This window comes from Triplophysa dalaica, chromosome 2 (assembly GCF_015846415.1).
Source record: "Triplophysa dalaica isolate WHDGS20190420 chromosome 2, ASM1584641v1, whole genome shotgun sequence".
Lineage (NCBI taxonomy): Eukaryota > Metazoa > Chordata > Actinopteri > Cypriniformes > Nemacheilidae > Triplophysa > Triplophysa dalaica.
The window spans coordinates 22,700,552-22,724,517 of record NC_079543.1 but is presented as its reverse complement, the minus strand read 5'-3'; the positions used below and the strand labels follow the sequence as shown (position 1 = coordinate 22,724,517).

Below are 23,966 nucleotides of genomic sequence, written 5' to 3'. Positions count from 1 at the left end.
TAAAAATTTGATGAAAGCTTAAAACAAATTATAATCAAACTATTTATTACACTTACACACTGGCAGCTATTTTCGAACCTCAAGTGCTCAAACCCCGATCTCCAGAACCAACATTGTGGGCATATTGCACCAGCTGTGCATTCATTATCAAAAACATTAGAACCTAGAAAACAGTAACTACAATTAACCTTTTTAACGAAATCCCCATAAACTTATTATAGCTATAATTCATACTCTTCGCTTTTCATGCCAGTCATTATAACAGTCACGCTGTGGCTGAAAGCACAACATCACATCACAAGTCACACACACGACTGTAGTTTCCTGTTGGCACAGCTTGCACTTCCGTCCAACGGTAGTGCTGTACTGTGTGATGTGCTTTGGCTTGTGGAATGATGCAGAAGGCGAGGGGGGATCTGAGGATGGCGCAGGTGAGGAAGAAGCTGAAGATGCGGCAGGTGTCCTTGATGTCGAAGCGGGAGAAGAATGCGCTGAGAGATCTGGGGACTCTTCTATAAGCTTCAATAGGAGCATCTCAAGGAATGTCCTATGTGTCAAAGCCCTTCGGTTTTTTGCCTTGGCCGTCAGTTTATGCAGGATAAATGCATTCTCTACAGCAATGTCCAAAATGTGATAAAAAACAGATTGATACCATTTTTGTGGCTTGTGGATATGTCTGAAATGTCCGGTAACACAATTTGATGGATCCACAGCTTCCATGTTCCTGTGTGGAAATATAAAGAGTTTGCCTATTATAACAGTATTTACATTCCTGAAAGTATATACAAAAACAATAAAAGCATTGGTACAAACATAATTCCTGAAAAAGAAATACAATTATTTGACTAGCCTGTCGTAGTCCACCACCGCAGCTGGAATGGGGATGTCCACTAATGTCCGAGATCTGTCGCCTCTCTTCACCTTCCTTTTCACAGTGTCTCCTTCATGCGCTTTATGGAAGGTGGAGCACATCTGTATTTCCCGCACATCTTTCCACCAGACAAACAGCAGCTCTTCGTCTCTAATCCAACGCATGGTGCCGCGTGCAGCATTTCTTGGCAAACTGTTGATTGAAGTTCTTGGAAATCCTTTCTTGTCTGCCTTGACAGGACCACAGGCCCGGATATTCTTCAGCAGAAGGTCCCTGAACAGAGTGGGGCTGGTGTAAAATTGGTTTACAAACAGCTTATACCCTGTACCCATCGAATTTTCATCCACCAATGCCATAAGTGGCTCATAGCTCAGGCCCGGGCTAAGTGATGCATGAGACCTCTCCTCATAAACTAAGAAGTCCCATGTGTAGCCATTGGTGCAGTCTGTCAGAGCAAACAGTTTGTGTTCATTATTTGGATCGTTTTTCTTACATTTTCTGAGTCCCGTCCAAGCCTGTGACTTCATCATTCTTTCATCGATTGTGATGTTCTGAAATGGATGATAATAGGTCTTGCAGGCTTCCCTGATGACTTGATATAAGGGCTGAATTTTACCCAGGCATTCATCCTCTGGTGTTCCCTTCCTCTTCTTGTTTTTCTTATCTTGCTTGCTATCACTTAGATAAAGTGCATTGGAGATTGACAGAAATCTCTGGTAAGACATGATTTCTTGAGGAAAGCACAGACCAAAGTACTCTGAATCTCGCCAGTAATTTGCCAGTGAGGAGCACTTGAATAGACCCATAAAAATGACCAGTACTATGAACGACTCAAACTCTTTCAGATCAATCTGGTCCCATTGAATCTCTGTTGTTTGGCGTTTGGTGCCGTAGACGTTTGTGTTAGTGACAATTTCCTCCAACAAGGTTTTGGAAAAGAACAGCTGGAAAAGAAATAGAGGTTGGCTGCATGAATTGGATGTGAACTTAAGTCCAGGTGTTTGGACAGGTGTGAAGACAGGATGAGACGGTTCATTATCTGCCTCATCTGCACTATTCCACCTTTCAGAAACATCACCAAAGGACCAGCTTCCTTTTCCATTCCTTCTGTTACATTCGTCAGGACGAGCAGATGTGGAGGACAAGCAGGGTCGTTTTTTCCGATGCAAGTTGGCTGCTGAATCCTGGTCTTCCTCTGGTGAGTTAATCTCAGGTAAAGGCCTACAGCATGACAAGAGAACCAATAAACAAGATTTGAAAAGATGTAATTTTGTAAATGTATGTAAATTTCAAAGAATTGTTTGCATTAAAATTAGGTGTGACTATAGCAAAAAACATAGTAAAGAGATTGTTAGTTAAAGATGCGCAAAAACTCACCAATCTAAAATGGGGTCAAGACCATCGATAAACATCTCCTCTGTTGTGGTATCCACACTGGAAGCCACACTGTCTTGGTCACAACAATCAACATCTTCATCTCTACAGCGTGTTTCTTCCACCACACCGTTCTTAGTAGTTTGGTTTGTATCATGCGAAAAATGCACATCCTTTGATTTTGGTGTCTGTTGCACATTTATCTGGAACATGAAAGTATTTTCAGTGTTAAATGTTAGATGTTACCGTTGTTTAAGTAATGTTTTCCCATTATAATAGTTTAATGTTTGTAAAAATTATGATTGTCCTCTTCAAAACCCCAAATTTCATAACTGCAAAACAGTTAGTTGCAAAATGACAAGTTCTCAACATCACACGCTTTTTCAACGCCTCACATCCTTTTTAGGACAGGCCTAATGTATTTTACACCGTGTTTACACCGGACGCGTCAGGGGCGATGCGACATGACAAAAGACATTAAAAAACCATTAAAATTTCAAATATTGTCCACACTGGATGTGGCGCGGCGAGACACGACAAACCCGTTAAAGGGGTGATCGCCGGAAATACATGTTTTTCTTTGTCTTTGGTGTGCTATAAGTTGCCCATGCATGTATAAGACACGTAAAATTGCACAAATTTAAGCGTCGGAACAAAAGATGTATTTTGTCTAGAAGCAAATGCACACCCAGACCTGCCTGAAACGCCTTGTGTAACCACACCCCGGCGAATCTACGTCATTCGTAACACGAATTAACTGAGACCGCCCAAATGTATATGTAAGTAAGGTGGGCGTACCTGTCATTACAATTGCTTTGGAACCTGATGTTCCAAATATGGTAAGAGGTGTTACCATTTCCGTGCAGTTTTCGACCAATCACAACGCACTTGTGAACTGGCCAAAAAGAGCGATAAGCTTTGTAAAATTTTAAATAGATCATGTAACTACTGTAGTTACCAAGTGTATCTATGTTTATACATGCTAAGTAACTATCAATGGTATTTCAGTTTTTCTTTACTTGAAGCTTTAAAGTCACCATGAAATCAAAAGTGAAAAGTGTTTCTCACATTGTTGCAGTGATTTTTCTCTGCACAGCATTATTTTTTCAAAATTAATTTGCATTTGTAATCGTCAATCAAAGACATTAAGCTCCTCTCAACAAGAACTCTTCATCACATGACGTCAGCAACAAAAAAAGAGGTAGGACATACTACGGTCCGATGTCAGCCCAACCAAAGCCGTTGAGTAAGAGAGTCGTGTCCAATGGAAGTTTTTCACAGCAATAGCGGTTCTTGGAGGCTCTCAATAGTCCTGGAAGTTACTAGTGACGCGTGGAGCTGCGACTAAACAGACCAACTGATGAAACTTTAACCCATTTAAAGATGAAAGCCAATGAATAAATAAGAAAATGAAAATAATAGAGCATTTAAAGAGAAAACAACACTTCCTGGAACTATCTGAAGGCTCCATGAATCACTTGACGCTCCAGCTCTTTGCACTTCCGTTGGCAGAACTCTCTCTCAATGGCCCCAGCATACATTATTTTCAGATTTCAGAAGCCGTTTCATTTGGAAATACGTCACGGTACGGAAAAGAAGTCAATCACAACTTTTTTTTCATGTTGTCTTAAATATTTGAACGTTAAGCGAGCATGCATGTGGAATCTAGTATAGACCACCTCGCAAGTCCAGAAGCAGATTTGATTTATTTTGTATTATTTCAAATCTTAAATGTTAAATTAAATCATAGAGATATTTGTTTAACATTTCGATTAAGTTATAAATGTTCTCCTGGTTGTATTTTGTTTAAACGTTCGTGAAGTGCTCAAAACTGAAACAGGACGTTCCACTGGACCAGTTTTACATCTTTCAAAGAGATCTACAGATGGTGTCATCATTAACTTCCAGTCATGGGTTGGTTGATCGCTCCTACTAGTGGCTAGTAATAACTATTTATATTTTAAATAATTTATCACTATTTTATTTGATTATAATTGTATTACATACAGTTTAACCAAGTAACTTAAAGGTTCCTCTACTGGTAACGCAAAAACATAACTACATACCTGGCTAGACATACTTAAGTTAAGTCTGCGCCACAAAAGCGCGCATGCCCAGTTAATGTTTGTTGTTGCTTTGATACCGAACAATATATCGAGCTGTAGAGCCGAATATAAGCAAATGCAAATGCGCAAAAACTAAGATTTGCCTTAAAACGATCTAGCACTTCTTCTAAAACCAGGATTGACACATTGAGAGATTCTCCTTTACATCTAAAAGAAACCTTTACACTAACCAAGCACTCACGTGTAACGTTAGTGGTTCAGCCTCACAAACGTCAGAAAGTCCCGACAAAGTGGGAACTGCTCCGTCTTTGAGTAAAAGCTTTTGAGAGTAGCCAGCATTGTACGCTCCGAGGTTCTGGAAGCTGTCCTTCGTAAAATGTTTGGGACACAGAGAAATCGTTGGGTTATAATGTTCAGGAACAGTGTTAAAAATAAAATGTAACCACTTTTTCCTAAGTTCTTGTGCCTTAGGTAGACCGAAAAAAGGGTGCTCGTATGTGGGGTGGAAAAAACAGCGTCTACTGGGCATGGCGGTTTCACGTAACTAAAGCCAAAGCATCCAAAGCTTATTCCCAGCAAAGTTCTAGTGTGCGCTTCGCTTAGCGTGGGTGCTCCAGTAGCGGAAGTTCCGCCTTTCTGGAAAAGCATCCAATCGTCAATCGCTAAACACTGATGATTCTCTGGGGGGCACGCGCGCTGTACTAGTGAGTGTTGACAAACACCTACAGTTTTTAAAAATCACTTTCGCAGCAATTTCAAGTCCTTGACTTGTTCTTGTAAGACTCTAAACACACAAAGCTCACAGACTCTTATAACAGGCCTTCAAATATTCAAAACTTTGCACTAATTTTGCATATCTGTAACGATGCACTTTCAGAGTCATATTAGTTCAATTCATTTATCATGAAATACACAAGGATATACATTTACATCACCGCAACACAACATACCCAGTTTGACTGTGTACAATCATTAAATATTGCACACATATAGTGTTTGATACACAGAAAGGAACAGAATGAGTCAATGGAATCAATTAACTAAACCGGAAATCTTATGATGAAATAATTAATTCACGTCGAAAGATTCCTAGAATCAAAGGAAAAATTAAAACGATTTAAATAATATTTAACACTATACACAAAGCATAAATGTTGACACTAAACATACTTTTATTTGGAACTTTAAAAATATTTTATCATAAAAATGGCATTAGTAAAAGAAGGTAGAGAAGGAATGTTTCAACATTTGACAAATTTATGGATTTGCCAACCAAAATGTGCAGTTTTGCTATTTAATAATAGATTTTGTCTAAAGGAAACGAAAATATTGATGCTTTCTTTTACTTAAAAAACTTGCTATTATGGCTGCTAAATAGGCTTATAATTCTGATATAATTAATTTGTATAAATAATTTATTTATTGTATTATCCAGACATTTTAGGCACAGTTTGAGTTCAAAAAAATATTTACAATAAAGTAAATGTTAGGTTTAATAGTTGTTAAAAATATGTAAATATGTTTTATTTTGACATTAGCCAACAGTGTGAGAATTTTTTTGTTTTTGTTTAAGTACATATGCAATATATTACACGAGTAATATATATAAAACAAGTGTCTGCTGTTTCTTTTTATACACTGCCGTCCAAAAAAAGTCACCACCTGGGCAGTGCTATGATCTGGGGTTGCTGCAGTTTGTCAGGTCTAGGTTCAGCACTGCTATGTGCCCAAAGAATGAGGTCAGCTGACTACCCGAATAAAGTGAATGACCAGGTTATCCCTTCAATGGATTATTTCTTTCCTGATGACATATTACAAGATGATAATGCCAGAATTTATCGGCCTCAAATTATGAAAGAGTGGTTTAGGGAGCATTAGACATCATTTTCACATATGGATTGGGCACCACAGAGTCCAGACCTTAACCCCATTGAGAATCTTACGGATGTGCCGGAGAAGAATTTGCGCAGTGCTCCGACTCTCCAATCATCAATACAAGATCTTGGCAAAAAAATAATGAAACTCTCGACAGTAAAAAATGTCGTGACATTTCGTTAATTTATCAAAATGATGCCATGGAGAATTTGTGCCTTAATCAAAGCTAAAGGTGGTCCAACAAAATATTAGTGTGACTTTTTTTGGACGGGAAGTGTATGTCTGCGGTTGACTTTCTGCTTAAAATCCACATGAAATCAGACCCTATTTACTTTATTTTTCGCCTACTAGACATCTTGACATCTTTAATTTCGGGAGGGCAGAAACTTGGTTAAAACTGCAAATTTCTCTGTATTCAAACATTGTTGATAACATTTGGAAATGTAAATAAAATATATAACACTATGCTAGTGGTTTTTGGATATTTGAATGCAAAAATCTCACATAAATATTGTAGCTTTAACTGTCTGATATGAGCTCAATTTCTGATGCCTTCTTTTGTATCAATATACAGTGGAAAAACAAGCTTAGTTTCTTCATCCAAATTCACAAACTGACATTAGATCCTAGATCAAACGAAGTATCTACCCAACAGTCATTTAATCAGGTCTTTCCATATATTATGTTGCAGTGAAGTATGCACACATTCCAGACATACAACATTCTTTCAATGCCATTTGGCTCATATGTTTGTTCACCTATAGGCTAATTTCAAATTAATGAGATGTACATGATCATTTTGAATGTTGTGTTTGAAACTATTTTCACCATTCATAATATCAATGCAGTGTCTTGTTAACGTTTATCGTCTCTACTTCTACTCATCTGTCTTTAATAACATCTTTTTGTCACCCTTGATCCTTTCAGTAAAAGATGATTGCCTCAGAGTAGCACTAGATTCAGCACAATGGACAGCTCCCAGATCTTAGCAGACAATGTGTCTATAAAAACATGGTTAGTCAATGAATTCGGTAATTGATTAATCGACTCACTCTTTGCCTTGTAAGCTATTTAACCTTTAATTTACAACTTTTACTGAAAAAGTACACAAACATGAAATATGTATGTATGCATGAACAAAAGCACTTCCTTGGCCAAAACCAGATTAACAGATTAGTTCAAATCATTTTTTTGAACATAATATAACATGTCACTGTGCATTCCTAATAAAATGTAACTACTACTGAAATTTTGATGTGAACCCGCCTATATTTATTGTAGCCAATGCCATCAATCATAAACCTTGCTTATCATGCCAGTCATTATAACAGTCACGCTGTGGCTGAAAGCACAACATCACATCACAAGTCACACACATGACTGTAGTTTCCTGTTGGCACAGCTCGCACTTCCGTCCACCAGCACTGCTGTCCTGTGTGATGTGCTTTGGATTGTGGAATGAGGATGAGGCAGGGGAGGAAGGAGCCGAAGTAGCAGGTGTCTTTGCTGTGGAGTTGGCAGCAGACGGACGAGCTGAGGGAACTGGGACTCCTGCAATAAGCTTTAAAATGAGCATCTCCAAGAACGCCGTACGTGTCGAAGCCCTTTTGTTCTTTGCCTTGGGTGTCATTTCCTGCAGGATGAATGCATTCTCTATGGCAATGTCCAAAGCGTGATAAAAAACAGACTGATACCATTCTCTAGGCTTGTGCAGAAGTCTGAAATGTCCGGTAATGCAATTGGATGGGTCCAGTGCCTCCATGTTCCTGTGTAGAAATATAAATATATAAAGTCAACATATATTCAAACACTATAAACGTTTCTAAAATCATATACAACTTATAATATTTCACTAGCCTTTCGTAGTCCAAAACCGGAGCTGGAATGGGGATATCAGCAGAGATCCATGTTCCGTCTCCTCTCTTCACCTTCCTCTTCACAGTGTCTCCTTCATAAGCTTTATGGAAGGTTGAGCACATCTGCACTTCCTGCTCATCTTTCCAGCGAACAAACAGCAGCTCTTTGTCCTTAATCCAACGCGTCGTGCCTTGTGGGGCGTTTTTTGGTAAACCATTCACTGTTGGTCTTGGAAATCCTTTCCTGTTCGCCCAAAATGGACCACAGGCCCATATGCTCTTGTGAAGAAGGTCCCTGAAAAGCGTGGGGCTGGTGTAAAATTGGTCTACGAACAGCTTATACCCAGTACCCAGCATATTTTCATCCACCAAAGTCATGACAGACTCATAGCTTAGGCCCTGGCTCTGTGACGCACATGACTTTCCCTCATAAACAAAGAAGTCCCATGTGTAGTGACTGGTGCAGTCTGATAGTGCAAAGAGTTTATACCCATTATTTGAAGGTTTGTCCATTATGCATTTTCTGAGCCCCGTTCTAGCCTCTGATGTCACCATCCTTTCATCGATTGTGATGTTCTGAAATGGATGATAATAGGTCTTGCAGGCCTCCCTGATGATTTGATACAGGGGCTGAATTTTACCCAGGCGTTCATAGTCTGGTGTTCCCTTCTTCTTGCTGTTCTCCTCATCTTCTGTGATATCACTTATATGGAGAGCGTTGGAGATTGATAGAAATCTCTGGTAAGACATGATTCGGCCAGGAAACATCAGACCGAAGTATTTTGAATCTCGCCAGTAATCCGCCAGCGAAGAGCACTTGAACAGTCCCATAAAAATGACCAGTGCTATAAATGAGTCTAACTCTTTCCGAGTAATCTTCTCCCACCGCTTTCCTGTTTTCTGACATTTGGTTCCATAGATATTTGTGTTCGTGACTATTTCCTGCATTATGGGTTTTGAAAAGAACAGCTGGAAGAACTTTAGGGGATTGTTGCAGGAATTTGATATGAACTTTGGGCCGGGTTCTTGGACAGGTGTGAAGACAGGATGAGACGGTTCATCATCTGACTTAACTCCACTCTGCCACGTTTTAAATGAGACACAATCTTGTCGATTCCTCCAAGCACCTTTTTCAGGGAGAGCAGATGTGGAAGACAAGCTGGGTCGCTTTCTCTTATGTAAACTGGCCTCGTTGTCCTCTGGTGAATCTATCTCAGATGAAGGCCTACAGCATGACGAAAAAAAGCAAGATTAGAAACTGGAAACAATCTCATTGACCATGTGCTGGTTGTAGCAGTGCAAATTTTGCATTCTTCAACATTTGTATTTGAAAGACATTTGTAACTTTTGCCTTTGACCAGCGTATATTAACATAAACATTTTCATCCTTATTGCAATGTAACTAGTTAAACTCATGAATTAATCATTTTCAAGACTACATATGAAATCAATTGAAATCAGCTTTACACATAATCATAGAAGACATTCCCTAACTTATTTCCACAAAAATATCTACAACTATAAAAATGATTTTTTGGAAAAAGTATAATGTACAGTATATGTAAAAAAATCCCTCACCAATCTTGAAGGGGGTCAAGACCGCCAGTAAACATGAAGTCCAAACTGGAGGCCACGCTGTCTTGGTCACAAAAAACAAGTCCTTTGCTGTTGTAGTTTGTAGCATCCCCCACATCATTCTCTGTAGTTTGGTTTGTTTCATCAAAATGTAGATCAACCACAGCAGGTAATTGTTGAACGTTCTGTTAATGGATAAACATCTTTTTGTTTCTGGATGTAAGCTTATGATGTTTTTACGATCATTTTCCATTTAAAACACTCAATAGTTAAATTAAACAGAGTGGAATTAAAATTTTATAACCAAATTCCTTTTTACAAACTTGTCCCAGACCAATCCAGATCTGTTGTCTCAGAGCCTTTCTCTGCGGTCAAACATTAGTGTAAATAGCTGCAGCATTCACACAGTGATGATGGGCAATACAGAAAGCATTCAGACAGCAACCTGCTACAAACATTAAACTGATACTCCACCAAAAAATGAAAATTCTGTCATCAAGTTGTTTCAAACCTGTATTTGTATTTGTTTAGTTGAACACAAAGAAACATATTTGGCAGAATGTTAGCAAGATTTCTGGGGCACCATTGACTTTTTTTGTTATGTTTAACACAGGATTTAGGAAAACAAATAGTTCATTCCAAAATAAATAAATAAAATTCTATGAATACAAAGAAAGATATTTAGATATTTAATAATTTTCAGATCCGGGATATCATTGACTACAATAATATGAACTTAGAAAGAATTAAATGGTAGTCAGGGAGGTGCCCGAGAACTCTTTGTTTTCCAAAATTCTTCAAGATATGGTAGTGATGATGTCCCAGAATCTCAGTTGCTAACATTTGTCCAAATATCACCCAATAGTTCCCACAAAAATAATTTTAATCATTTACTCAAGGGCACACACTACACTTAAAATAATTGTCTGTTTTGACTTCATATTGAAATTAACAGCTAGATTCAAGGATTAACATTTCACATCTTTTAACATTGGACCTGATCATGACAGACTCTTAAAATAATATGCAGTAAACAAAGTAAAAAACTTAAGATTAGTCAATAGGAACTTCATTTTCATAAACGATTGAAAAACAGTACAAATGAAACGTTACTCACAGTTTGCTTGATTCTTGTTGGGTCCCAAATAGTTGGCACGGCCCGATCTTTGAGCAAAAGTTTTTGTGCAAAACCAGCATCGTATTGCGATTTGTTTTCAAAGCATCCGCTGGTGAAATGTGATGAGCAAACACGCAAGTGAGCATTTATTTGAGTAGAGCTCTTCTTAACAATAAACTGAATCCATTTCTCTCTGACGTCTGGGTCCTTCGGCAGCATGTGCAAAGACGTTGTTCTTACACACCCATAAACAGCGCAACGTCTGTACGACATCACAATCTTGATTTTAAGCAACTAACGTAAAGTTACTTCAAAACAACTCGCTTTTTAGCGGATGAACATTATTGTGTAGTTCCAACGATATGATTTAAAGTGACAGTAAGAACGTTTATGCAAAAGGTTAATTTCATTCACAACCCAAACTTTGGGGTCGAAGAGTCCGTTTTCCTTCAGCAAGGAGTAGCAAGCGTTTGAATTGTCTTTATCATTTAAACAAAATATTTCACCAAAAGGAGGCTACTCACAAGTTGTTAACCAGAAACGTAACAATGCCAAAGTGTGAACTGCTCAGTCTGAGTAAAACAATTTGAGAGTAAAGTTAATCTTGCGATTATGATGTTAAGTGTTTAGATATATTTGACCACTGTTGTCTAAATTTCTCTGCCTTCGAAAGACTAAAACGGGCGTTTAATCGGGTACAAAAGCAGCAGCAGCGTCTCCTTTTGCTTTTAGCCAACAAGCATACAGGTTTATTACCGCCACCTGCCGGACTGGAAGGTACGTACACACGTTTTGTATGCCCCTTTGGAACAACAAACAATAAGAGTTAAAATGTATTACAACTATTATTCTATTCGAACACTATTTAAAAAAATTATTAAATATATTTTCAAATATATTTAAAGTGTGTATATTTAAATATACAAAGTAAAGTGTGTAGCATGCTTTTAAAAGCGTAGCCTTCTTTCCTATTCGAAGCTATAATGCAATTTGCTAGTTGTGTTTGAAGTAATATAATATTAATTAATTATGTAAAATTATTTCTCAGTTCCTCTGTGGCACTGTCATTAAGTTGTGAAGGTGTATCCTTTTTATATTGATGTTTAAAGAAGGACAATAGGACATTAAAGGAATGAATCTGAAACAATTCCGCATTGATCAAGTTAGATAGGCCATTTCACTTGTTTCTTAAGTGACACCCTTGTTTAAAAATGCAATATTAATGCTCAGTAAATTATTTCAAAGGATTTCTTTATCCTTATGTCATCCCTTTTGACTCTTATTTCATCTTTCTTGCTTTTGACAGACTTAGCTTTGTCTGTGCAGAAAAAAATACAAAGCAATGAATTCAAGCTTTAGGTCACAGCTGTCCTTTGGTCTGTCCTGCTCGTACACTTTGTTGCTTCTCTGACTTCATCATAATTGATAATTTTAGTTTACCTTAGTATGAAAAAACAAATCTGGTATTGAAATGGTTTCCAATAGGCAGATGTTTGGCTCTCGAGTGTCTTGTGGCATTTTCTAATAAAATTATATGGCAGTAGTAACCCGCTGCATAAGATTAGATTAGATTCAACTTTATTGTCATTACACATATACAGGTACAGTGTAACGAAATGTAGTAATATAATATCATGAAGTCAAATAACCTCTCACAACCAAACCAAATATCTCCAGCCACTTATGTTAATACTGCCCACTGATGTAAACCAATCAGATGAGAGACAACATCTGCATTAAAACTCTCAGCAGTGTCGAAGCTTCATCACATGCCAGGATGGAGAAATTGAGATATACTTTGACCATTATTATGTGTAAGGAAAAATATAACTATTAACAATAATAATTGCCTTCCTTAATGTATTTTAAACAAGTTATCGGACTTTTCCTATTTCTTCCATTACTTTATTTTTCATAATCGCTTATAATAAATGTTTAAATGTTGTTGTTTGTTTAGATGTTTTTCTGTTCAGTCAGAAACGAATCAACGGATCAGAAATCGAGATAAAGGTCAGAACAGGAGACAACATCACAATCTACTGTGACCGTCCATTAACTCGTGGTTTCAACAACGTATGGATAAGAAAAAATTATCATGAGCACGAAGCTCCTCTCATAATAGATTACGGAATAGTGGACCAAGAAAGCTTTCGCCGTTTTAGTTTTATTGATAACCCCACCAATAATTCTGTTGATCTACTTATTACTAACATTTCAATCTCTGATTTGGGACGGTACTACTGTGCTGAATATGAGAGAAAGTTACAAGAGGATGAAAATGGCTTCATATATCCATCCGATGTGTATTATAATGGAAATCTTACTACACATCTCTCCCTCGCTGGTAAGAAAAAAACACCTGATTGTTCAGATAATTACAATTGCAAATTCCATGCAAAAGCACTTTTATCCTTTGTGGGACTTTTTATACATCGTTCACTGTTTATTCATGTGACTTCATTGTGGTTTAAATATTAACAGATTTGTTTGATTTAAAAAAAGTATTGAAATGAACATGTACTAAGATTAATAAATGGAAATTGAATCTTATTGTAAAGTGTTAGCAAGAAGCAAAATGAACAGTACTAATACAATTTAAGTTTTTTTAAAGCATATATTGATATGTTGTGTGTTTGTTTAGAACAAGTGTGCCATTGTTCTGAGCATTCAAGCACCATCTCCCCACCTCCTGCATCTATCTGTGAGACTTGCAACATGCGGTTGTTCAGTGTGTGTTCAGTGTGTGTTATCATCTTCTCACTCCTCACTGGTGTTTGCTTGTATCTCCTCTGTCATGCTCGAACAGCAGGTATATAGTTGGTCAACCAAGTGTCTTTAATGAAATTGGGAAAGATGTTATCAAGTGTTTTTATCAAGTGATTTCAGTCACTTTGAGTATTGCTATAAAATATGGAAAAAATAATGTATGTACAGTTTTATGTTTTTAATGTACAGTACACTCTTAAAAGTAAGAGTCTTTAAAAGGTTGATCACAGCGATGCCATTAAACAAGCATTTTTGGTTTCACAAAGAACCATTCAGGTTTAAAGAACCATCTCTTTCTTACATTTTTATAATATGAAGAACCTTTTTCCACCACAAAGAACCTTTTGTGTTAAGATCGGTTCTTTAGATGTTAAAAGTTCTATATGTAACCAGAAGGTTCTTCTATTTAAAAATTTACCCAAATTGTTTCTTAGGTGGGACCATTTTAAAAGTACATCTTTTTACCCAAAAAATGCATAATACACTCTTAAAAATAAAGATGCTTTACGATGCCATAAAATAACCTTTTTTGTCTGAATTGTTCCATAAAGAACCTTTAACATCCGAAGAACCTTTGTGTTTCACAAAACAGAAAAAAGATTCTTCGAGTTGTTCCAAATCTGTATAAATGTTCTTGTTCTGATGAACACAGAGAACGATATTTGAATGAATGCTTATAACAAGTTTTGCCCCCCATAGACTACCATAGTAGGAAAAAATACAATGGTAGTCAAAAGTGCCCCAGATCTGTCCTACATTTTTCAAAACGCAAAAAAATTTTTTTCCGTTATCATTCTAAAGGCCAGTGTCAGGAATTTAAACTTGATGCAGACAGCAACTGGCAGTCAGTGAAGTGAAATCAGGAGGGGTGTTACATGTGTTATTTTAGGCTGGTTGAAACTAGACGTGCAGCTGCATTCAGGATCAAGGATGCAGGGCTTGACTGCATTGGTTGGAAGACCGGCCAGTGGAGAATTGAAGTAGTCCAGTCTTGATATGACCAGAGCTTGGACTAGCAGCTAAGAGACATGCACTGACTATAACCGACTGATTTACCTGATGTTGTAGAGCATATACCTGCAAGTTTGAGTGGTTGCTGTGATGTGAGCGGTGACACTCCAAGGGTCCTTGCAGATTTGGTGAGTGTTATAGTTGAGGATCTGATTTGACCTGAACGCTAATGTGGTGTTTAATCGATGGGTGGGCCGGTATGTCAAGGGGTTCTGTCATGCAGAGGTTGAGTTGTAGGTGATGCTCTTTCATCCAAGAAGATATCTCCAGAAGGCAGTTAGGGCCACGGGCAGAGATGATTGGGTAACCTTGCTTGAAAGAGAAATAAAGCTGCGTATCATCAGCATAAAAATGGTATGAGAACCCATGTGCCTTAATAATTGGACCCCAGGAGGTGGAATATATAGAAAGAGGAGAGGTGCAAGAACTGATCCTTGTGGAACATCAGCTTGTGAGATCTGGATGTCTCGCCTCTCCAGGATACCTTAAAGAATCTGCCTTTGAAACTGCACTCAACTAGTTTGACTCTTATCTCAAAGATGCTCAGTTTGGAGAGAATGGACAGAAGGATCTGGTGGTTCACAGTATCAAATGCAACAGACAGATGACAAGGATTTAGCCCTCGCCATATTGTAGGTTTTCGACGACAGAAAGGAGAGTTGTTTCAGTAGAATGCCCTTTCTTGTAGCCAGATTGTTGACTGTCCAGAATGTCGTGCAGTGAGAGATAGGCATAGACTGGGTTAAATACTACCCTTTCGAGGAGTCTTGAAAAGGAAAGACAGGAGTGAGATTGGTCTGTAGTTGCTGACCACTGAGGGGTTGAGTAATGGTGTTGCCAGGGCTTCTTTAATTGAAGTGGGAATAGTACCAGTGGTGATGGAGGTGTTTATAATATCTGCGAGTTGAGGCAATAGAGACGGAGCGATAGCCTGCAGGAAGTGGGAAGGGATCGGGAATCTCCCAGTTGACCTGGAGGGTGATAGATGACACTATAACGTATTTTTGATGGATCAGTGATTGTGATCGCATGGTATTCAAATGAGGAGTTGCTGCAAGGAAAAGACAGAGGAGTGCATTTCTAGTTGTTGGAAACAAGAAAAGCGGTTCCGCCTCCTCGCTAAGAAAATGGTGGAGAGGGCCGATGGAGTAGCATTGTTCTCTTTACAGATCCATGTTTTTAGTCAGTCCCAGAACATTGAGATTAGATTGACCAGCGAAGGCTGGGATGAAGTCGGCCTTGTTGACAGATGACTGGCAGTTCCAGAGCCCTACAGACAAGCAGACTGTGAAGGGCTAGTGTAAGTGCATCAACGTTGGACAGTCTGAATGTCCTGGATACACATGTTAGAATGCAAAAAAATTAATAAAATAGAAGAAATTAAGGGAAAGAAAAATAAATGAAAGCTTAACGTGGCATCCCCTGCTGGTGTCTTCATCTCTTCGTTCTTCACACGACGAGGGCTGCACATTAGGGCTGTATTCCTGTATTCCTCCATGTTCATTAGAACGAATACATTTATACAGATTTGGAACAACTCGAAGGTGAGTAAATGATGACACAATTTTCATTTTCACATTCAAGTATCCCTTTAATAAGCTTTGCATGTGTTTTTTTTCCAAGCCTCCTTAAACTCGTTCAATTGCTGACATTAAGTCAACATGAATACAAATGTTTTAATCTTTAAATATGTACAGTAGATATCTGTATAAAAAATAAAGACATCAATTTTCTAAATATGGACATCAGTTTTGGTCTGGACCGTTTTAGTATTTATGTTTACATTTGTTTCTATGGCTCCACGTTTCTCTATTTAATTTTCACACTTTGTTTTCCTACTTTGTGGTTTTAGGTTCAAATTGCGAAGAGATGCTCACATTAAACATATTGAAGGTAACTCATTAACATCAACTATAAATGTTTACCTTATCAAAGACATCAGTTTAGTTTTAACTTAACGTACCATTCATTTCAGGTGGATCAGACAGAGACACATCAGTGTGAGATGAGTAAAAGTGGAAAGCTCTGCCTCCACTCTGAAGTCACTTATAGACTACTACCATCTGCTCATCCCTATTACAAGTCCCTGTGACTCTCGTTATTTGTAAACCCAGCTTTCCAGTAGAAGTTGCTTACAACGTTTGTTTTAAAATTAGAAACTTTCATAGGGAAACATTATCAACAAAATTCTAAATCAAATTAAAATTATTGATGAACAACACATAAATGAAAATTGAAAAGCCTCAGTGTTTGCAGTTTTGCTATGAAATTTTAATTAGAATAAGTTTGTAGGAGTACGCGTGTTAGTATATATCTGCATTATTTAAGAAAAACAATGTTTCAACAAAATATATATTTCAGATTTCTCAGATCTGAGACCATGTGGTTAAATAATTATTGGATGCACTTTACTTTTACCTTTAGTTTTATCAAAAGTAAAATATTCAGGCACTGCACATATTTCATCTGCAAACAACAATGGATATCAAAGACTTAGAATTAGTAATGTTTCAATCAGGGCAACAGGATGCTAATTTAGGTTTCCTGTATGTTTGCTTTCACTTTTTTTGACTCTCGAAATCTTTGTGTTTTTGGGGTCAGCTTTCAGTACCAACCACAAACATTTTCACTGGACTTTTGAATAGCAATGATTAAGTTTGTGTGTGTGTGTGTGGGCGTGTGTGCTCAATCAACTGTAACCATAAGTTTTCCTCAGACTGAAAATGTAAATGTGTCAACATAAGACAAAGAGTCAACATAAGACAGTCTGTAAATTATCCTTTAGGCACATAAAGAGACATGAATAAGAATATTTTTTTTCACCATTGACAGTGAACAGCATTGAATATGAATTTGCCTTTATTTTAAGCTATATTTTTAACACCATATTAACACAACGTTACTGATTAAATTTGAGGCGGTATCTTTGCTGTATTTATATGAAATTTAACATGTGTCATTGGGAACAAATCCTGATCACTTTATAACACCCACCCAAGTGCACACAGCAGGAAGTAATGAACAATGCCAGTGAAGGTTATTGGTTTTGTACACTACCTTTCACAGTTTTTTCTAAAACTGACTGTTTGACCAGACGTCTGTTCTTTGCAAATATATATTTTGTCCCAATTTGTCTCATAAGCATAATTTAGTAAATGATAAAAACTAATTATTACATCATGTGCATTATTTATGTTTTTTTATGCATGATCATTATATCATACAGTTTCAGCTCCTGCTCATTCATTTGTCACTTTTCTCGTGTTTTCTTTTCAAATTCTTTTAACATTACAGCTACTGTTTTCCTGTTATATTGATTATAGTCGCACAAAGTGTCTCACTTAGTTTTCAGTCAAGCTCCACCTATTTTGCTCTGTGTGTGAGCACCACTTGCAGAATTAAACCATACAGCGATAGAAGTACATCTGAAAGTCAAGAGGGCCATGAGTGTGTTGGGTGAATCTTGTCAGTCCTATGAACAAAATAAAATCTTTGATTGACAATAAAAGGAGGAGTAGATTGCATGTGGGTGTATTTATATGTCTATGAAGATGCTGTAGAAATTGAGTAATGAATTTGTGTAAGTATCATAAAATGCACCAGTATCTCTTTGCAGTGCCACAGGATGTTAGTGGTTTTTATACGTAAATTCTCGTTCTACTTACGAGCGTCTGACCTTCTCTTTGTTTTCTCTTAACCACAAATGTTTCCATTTTTTTGACTGTCCTTGTGTATTTTTTCACAAACTGTACAATTGTGTTTGACATGAGACTTGTAAGAGTGTTTTGCTTCTGCGGCTCTGTCCAGTGATCGAGGTGAAACGTTGTGGTTAATCTCAAGGTTTCATCTTTAAACTCATCTTTGTTTGCCACTGTTGCTTTAAACAATGGTGTGTCAAAACTACCTGCTAAATAAAGGGAACTTAATTTAAAACAAAAGTGATCAGGGATTCTAGTTTGGCTTATAGGTCAAGTTTATCTCATGGGTCTGAGAAACAAATAAGACACGTTGAAGCAGGAAACCACAAAGTCGACGATGATGTATTTGCACTAGTAAGTGTTTGTGCTGGTGCTTTCTGTAGCATGCACAAATAGAATGGAACAGTTTGTGGTGAGATGAAGTAGGTTTGCAACCACTTTGTTTTGACCCAGAACAATACAGTTCTTATATACTTCCTTGGACAAACATGCACACACCTCTATAATTTAGCAGTTATAGATGCTAATTCAACAATAGCGAAACAGTCAGGTCTTCTAAATGATCACACAAATGTTGATCCTCGTTTGACATCTTTTCTTTTCTTTTCTTTTCTTTTCTTTTAAAATGATAAAAAATACTATATATTTTATCTTTGTATGTACTGCACATCAATAAACAATGGATATTATGCACTACACCTCTAATTTTTTAGTTAAATATGATTCAGTGTTTTACACGGTCTATCCAAAATGTCTTTGTAAACTAATATAAGACTACATTTTCTGATATTTCAAATTGCAGAGTGGCATGAACGGTACAAGAAAACAGCATGTACAGTATATGAACAATAACTGACAATGAAATACTGAAGTATGCACTGTATATGTACATACTGTACAGTATACTGTATACATGGTAAACATATGGTATAATGAACAAGAAACACCAAAACAACACAAATTACAACAGGAAGCGACATTAACAGAATGAAAATACAAACTACATGTTCAAAATAAAAGACATCACTCTAAACCAAATACAGAAACCTTGAACTATGGTGGCTCTGAGACAAGCTCCGAAGGTTCAGGGCCTGGTGCAGGCTTACAAGGAACAAATCTTGTATAGTACAGGCTGTCTGAACCAATAAAAGAAATACATATAATATGATATAAGTACATTGACCAAATAAAATAAATAAAATCCTCAAACTTAAGTGTATCAGATTTTAAAAGGAAAGACCTCCCAACACAGTAACCCAATCAGATAACAGTTGACGTCCTCATTGAAGCTCCGCAGACTTATCGGCTATACTTACAATCAGTTACAGAGATGGAGCGAGTAAGACGAACCCTTATCACACTCGTGTGTAAGTCCTTTTGAATTATCATTATTTTGTGCACAGTGCTATTAGAGTTGGATTACATAAAAAACTATGCATTTCTGAAAATCTAAATAAAATGATCCATTGACTGTTAAAACACGTGTATGCAGGTGTTTTGTTATGTGGTCATGAGAATACATTTGGGAAAGAAGTGAAGATCAAAGTGAAACCAGGAGACAATGTCACTGTCTTCGGTGATTGTGTCGTACCAGTGGGTTCACACATCTTTTGGATAAGAAACAACTCATATGGGAATCAATCTGTTTCATTGTTTGCCGAAGATTTGTTTCAGGGAACATTTCCACGTTTTCACTTTGTGGCAAACAGCTCCAGTAACTCATTTGATCTACATATTAAGAATGCAAGTTTTTATGATGAAGGACTCTATTATTGTGCAAAAGTAGAAAGAAAAATTACAGATGTAAATGACAAGGTAAACATCAAGCTGGAGTACCAGTATGGAAACAGGAGAACCCATCTGTCTATCTTGGGTAAGAAAGTATTTAACTTTCAATCAATTATGAAGCTAAGTAATAAAGAAAACAACTTATCAAATAAAATCATTTATGCTTTTCTTTGATTTAGAACCAGTGTCATCTGAGTCTCCTCTTCCTGAAGTTTCGGATTTACTCTGTAATTGTTGGACACTGTTGAGTGTGTGTTCAGTGTGTGTTCTCCTCTCTTCATCCCTCTCCGCTGCTTGTGTTTACTGCCTCTGTCGAGCTCAAACTACAGGTACTCATTCACTGTTATTCACCTTCCTTGATAACAACGCTACAAGCATTCAATTGGGGCTGAAAATATAATTCTAAATAAAATGATGAATAATGAATCAGCAAGTGTACTAGTAATGTTTCAAAGTCGTAATAGTAAAGTACTTGTGTTTTCAGAGAATCCCCAAACTGCTGTAATTTTAAGTAAAGTGTAAACGTACAGAGTAAAAGTTTTTTTTGAAAAAAGAAATTTCACAATGAAATAAATCAAACTTTGTCTTTACTTTTTTAAGGTTTAGAGTTATTTGCAGAGATACACAAAGCAAATATATCTAAGGTATCAATATGGTTATATTTTGTCAGTATACCTGCAATACTTGAATGTCGAAGATAATAGTTTAGGTTGCATTCAATATCTCTGTTTTTACTTTTAGGTCGATCCGACAGAGAGACATCACTGTGAGATGTGTAAATCTGGAAATTTCTGCCTCCATTCTGAAGTCACATATAAACTATTGCCATCTGCACATCTCTATCAGAAAATGTGACTCTCTCTGCTTAGCTTATGCAAATTAGGTGGTAAACTGACTGCCTACTATCAGCTATATATCAGCTATTGTATATATATATATATATATAAACAAACAATCAATATGTACACCTTTAATAATATTTGGTAAATAAAGAATCCTAAATCGTTGTCAATACAATAAAATCGGTATAGGAGTCTTTATCCTCTTAATTCAATGCTATTCTTTATTGCTATTCTTCAGGATTATTACATTTTAATATGACCCATATTAATCATTATGTATCAAATGTATCATTATGAAAAAACCCAAATGTCAGCTAACAGCTAACAAGACTTTATCTTTTAATACGTTTTATGTACACACATTTCTTCAAGTTTTCACAGAACAGTTTTCATTTCAATTTACAGTTGTTGCAGAGGTTTTGTTCTTTCATTCTGTACACCAAAGAAACGTTATGACAGAAGTGGACGCCAGTTAAACAAATGCTTTTTTCTTGTCTGTGTACATTTTTATTTGATGAATAAAAACAAAACAAAAAAACAACATCACGTTTTATTTATTATCAAGAAACCAAACTACATTTCATTTTATCTTTATTGAATTTATGCCTGCATTTCGTTATATACAGTTAAGTGTCAGAAGTAATGTGAAAAGTAATTTTTGGGAAAGTTCATAGTAAGTTTAGTGAGAATTTAATCTTTATTATCTATTTATGTATTTATTTTAGGATGTTTACACAACATCTTAAAAGTACGTTGGGTTGTCGGCTGAGTACACATGACAGAATCGATGGAATGAAGTGCAGTCTGTTTCCTTGTTATTGTCTATTTAGTATTTTTTTAATTTGCCTAGAAAAGATATTGAAGAGCTCATAAACAGTTACCAACTGAAATCGAGGAGGTTTGGTAAACTAAAGCATGTTTTACAGACCACTGTTGAGAAACACTGGTGTAGAAGATCAGTAGTAATTCAGCACATTGGACAGCTCCAAATACAAACAGACCCTTGTAGTGTGTATACATTTTCTGACATATAAACACATGAAAAATTCAAGGCCAGGCAAGTGCTTTAATAATTTCCTATCAAAATTGACTATTAGGGAAATAGATAATAAAGAAATGTAGCACTTCACTCCTACAACTAAAGGTGCTATAAAGAGTTCTTCACAGCATTTAAAATGAAAGGTTTCTATTTTTTGTTGTGCTGTATGGTCCCATAAAGAACATTTAAAATCTACAGAATTTTCTGTTGAATGAAACTTTGATATCTTCAAATTACTGGTTTCCTTCTATGAAATATTGATGTAATGTCTAACTCTTCAGTCTCTCAGGACTCTTTAGTGACGGGCATAATTTACTATTTATATTTCAAAACATGTTCTTTTCAGTCAACTATAATTAACATACTATGTTAAACCTTTTATTCACAAAATGAACAACCTATGACAACAGTTTAAAGCAGTGCTGAATAGTGTTAGCTGATGTTTTGCACTTGAAGTTTCGCCCACTGGGGGGCAGATTCTGATTTTAGGAGACTGAAATTTGTTTGTGAGATCAGTCAGCACGCACACGCACGAACGCACACACACACGCGCTCACACGCACACACACACTGTATATCATATTCCCTGCCCCTAACCCACACCCTCAACCAAACAATCACACCAAACTTTCTGTACTTATAGATTTTAATTTTTTTAATTCTGTATGATTTATAAGCTTGTTTCCACATGGGGACCAAAAAATGTCCCCGCAAGAGCAAGGATTTTGGATATTATCATCTTTGTGGGGATATTTTGTCCCCATACCGTAGGGTTTACTAGGTACACAGACACACACATACACACAAAGACGCCACATTATCATGATTCTGCCTCTTTTGGTCATGATTTCCTTAGTTTTGTGGTAGGATCATGAAAGACCCACGTGTCTAGTGTAGAGAGAGACATGGCTTTGTTTGTCTTGACATGCCATGCGCTCTTTCCTGTCTGCTCTCGTCTTGACCCCGCCCCCTCGTTTCCTCTTAAACTTCCCATCAGTGTTTGATTCGCCCACACCTTCCCCTTGTTAATTACCCATTGTTAGTTCCCTATTTAATGCCCTTGTGTTTGCTGTCTTGTGGTGATTTGTTTTGCTCTTTTATTCTGTTTGCATGCTACGCTGTCACGTGACATATCTTGCCTTGATTGCTGTGGATTATCCTGTTGCTTTGTTTTTTGTCCCCTTGTTTGAAGTCTATGTTTTGTACCCTGTTTGTAGATAGTTTTTTTGTAGAAGGGTTCCCCATCTTGGGTCTTTTGTTTGATTTATGAAGTTTTGTACCGCTGCCTGTGCCTGGGTTATCTTCCATGAACATTTGTGACACTCATATAATGTCCCCAGTGCTTGTTATCAAGAATCATGTATAAACCTGTATGTCATAAATCATGTATATGGGCAGGGTGTATTGGCTCATGCCACGTCAAAATGTACATAAAAGATACTGTATACACAATATACATTTACATTTATGCATTTGGCAGTCGCTTTTATCCAAAGCGACTTACATTGCTTTATCCTATACATTTGTCATTTGATCAAACCCACAACCTTGCATTGCTCTTACCACTGAGCTACAGGAAAGCTAAGTGGTAAAATAGCATGGCTATCATCATAATCAATCGTAGTTTAACATCATTCTCAGGCAAGATTCTGAATGAAGCATAAGTAAATTATTGTTTATGTGAATTTTTACTCTGGAGAACATGTTCGACTTCAACTATTGTCTACTAATTTTGCAGGTATTTATATAATTCTACAATTTCCCATATAATTATAAATAAATATTTGAGGAATTTTCATAAAAAAGACCTGCTGAAATCTAATTATATTTCTATAAATATTTGATTTACTGTATAAACAATACATATTACCGTAAGCAACATGACATTTGTCAAAAAAAAATGTTTTCATAGTGACCCCAAAAACATGAAGGCACAGAGGCTAATGGAAACCTAGGATCAACTAAAAGATGTGACGTAAGGATTTGATGACATGAACAAAAGTAGTAAATGTGAAGAGATTTGTATGTGATCTAGATGAAAGACTTGTGGCTCTCCTTTAAACACGACCTATGAATGTCGAAAGTGAT

The 23,966-nt window shown here is 36.7% G+C and overlaps 2 protein-coding genes across 2 annotated transcripts; both read right to left on the bottom strand.

Moving 5' to 3' along the window:
* Positions 1-64: 64 nt before the first annotated feature.
* On the bottom strand, positions 65-4,904 carry LOC130408743 (piggyBac transposable element-derived protein 4-like). The gene is made up of 4 exons (XM_056732153.1): positions 4,553-4,904; positions 2,249-2,448; positions 851-2,092; positions 65-724 (listed from the first exon to the last, which is right to left on the bottom strand). The coding sequence occupies exons 1-4, from the start codon at positions 4,838-4,840 to the stop codon at positions 229-231; spliced, it is 2,226 nt and encodes a 741-aa protein (XP_056588131.1). The 5' UTR covers positions 4,841-4,904; the 3' UTR covers positions 65-228.
* Positions 4,905-7,100: 2,196 nt separating this feature from the next.
* LOC130408294 (piggyBac transposable element-derived protein 4-like) lies at positions 7,101-11,449 on the bottom strand. Its single transcript, XM_056731787.1, has 4 exons — positions 10,735-11,449; positions 9,621-9,802; positions 8,044-9,267; positions 7,101-7,952 (listed from the first exon to the last, which is right to left on the bottom strand). The coding sequence occupies exons 1-4, from the start codon at positions 11,005-11,007 to the stop codon at positions 7,481-7,483; spliced, it is 2,151 nt and encodes a 716-aa protein (XP_056587765.1). The 5' UTR covers positions 11,008-11,449; the 3' UTR covers positions 7,101-7,480.
* Between the last annotated feature and the right edge of the window lie 12,517 nt (positions 11,450-23,966).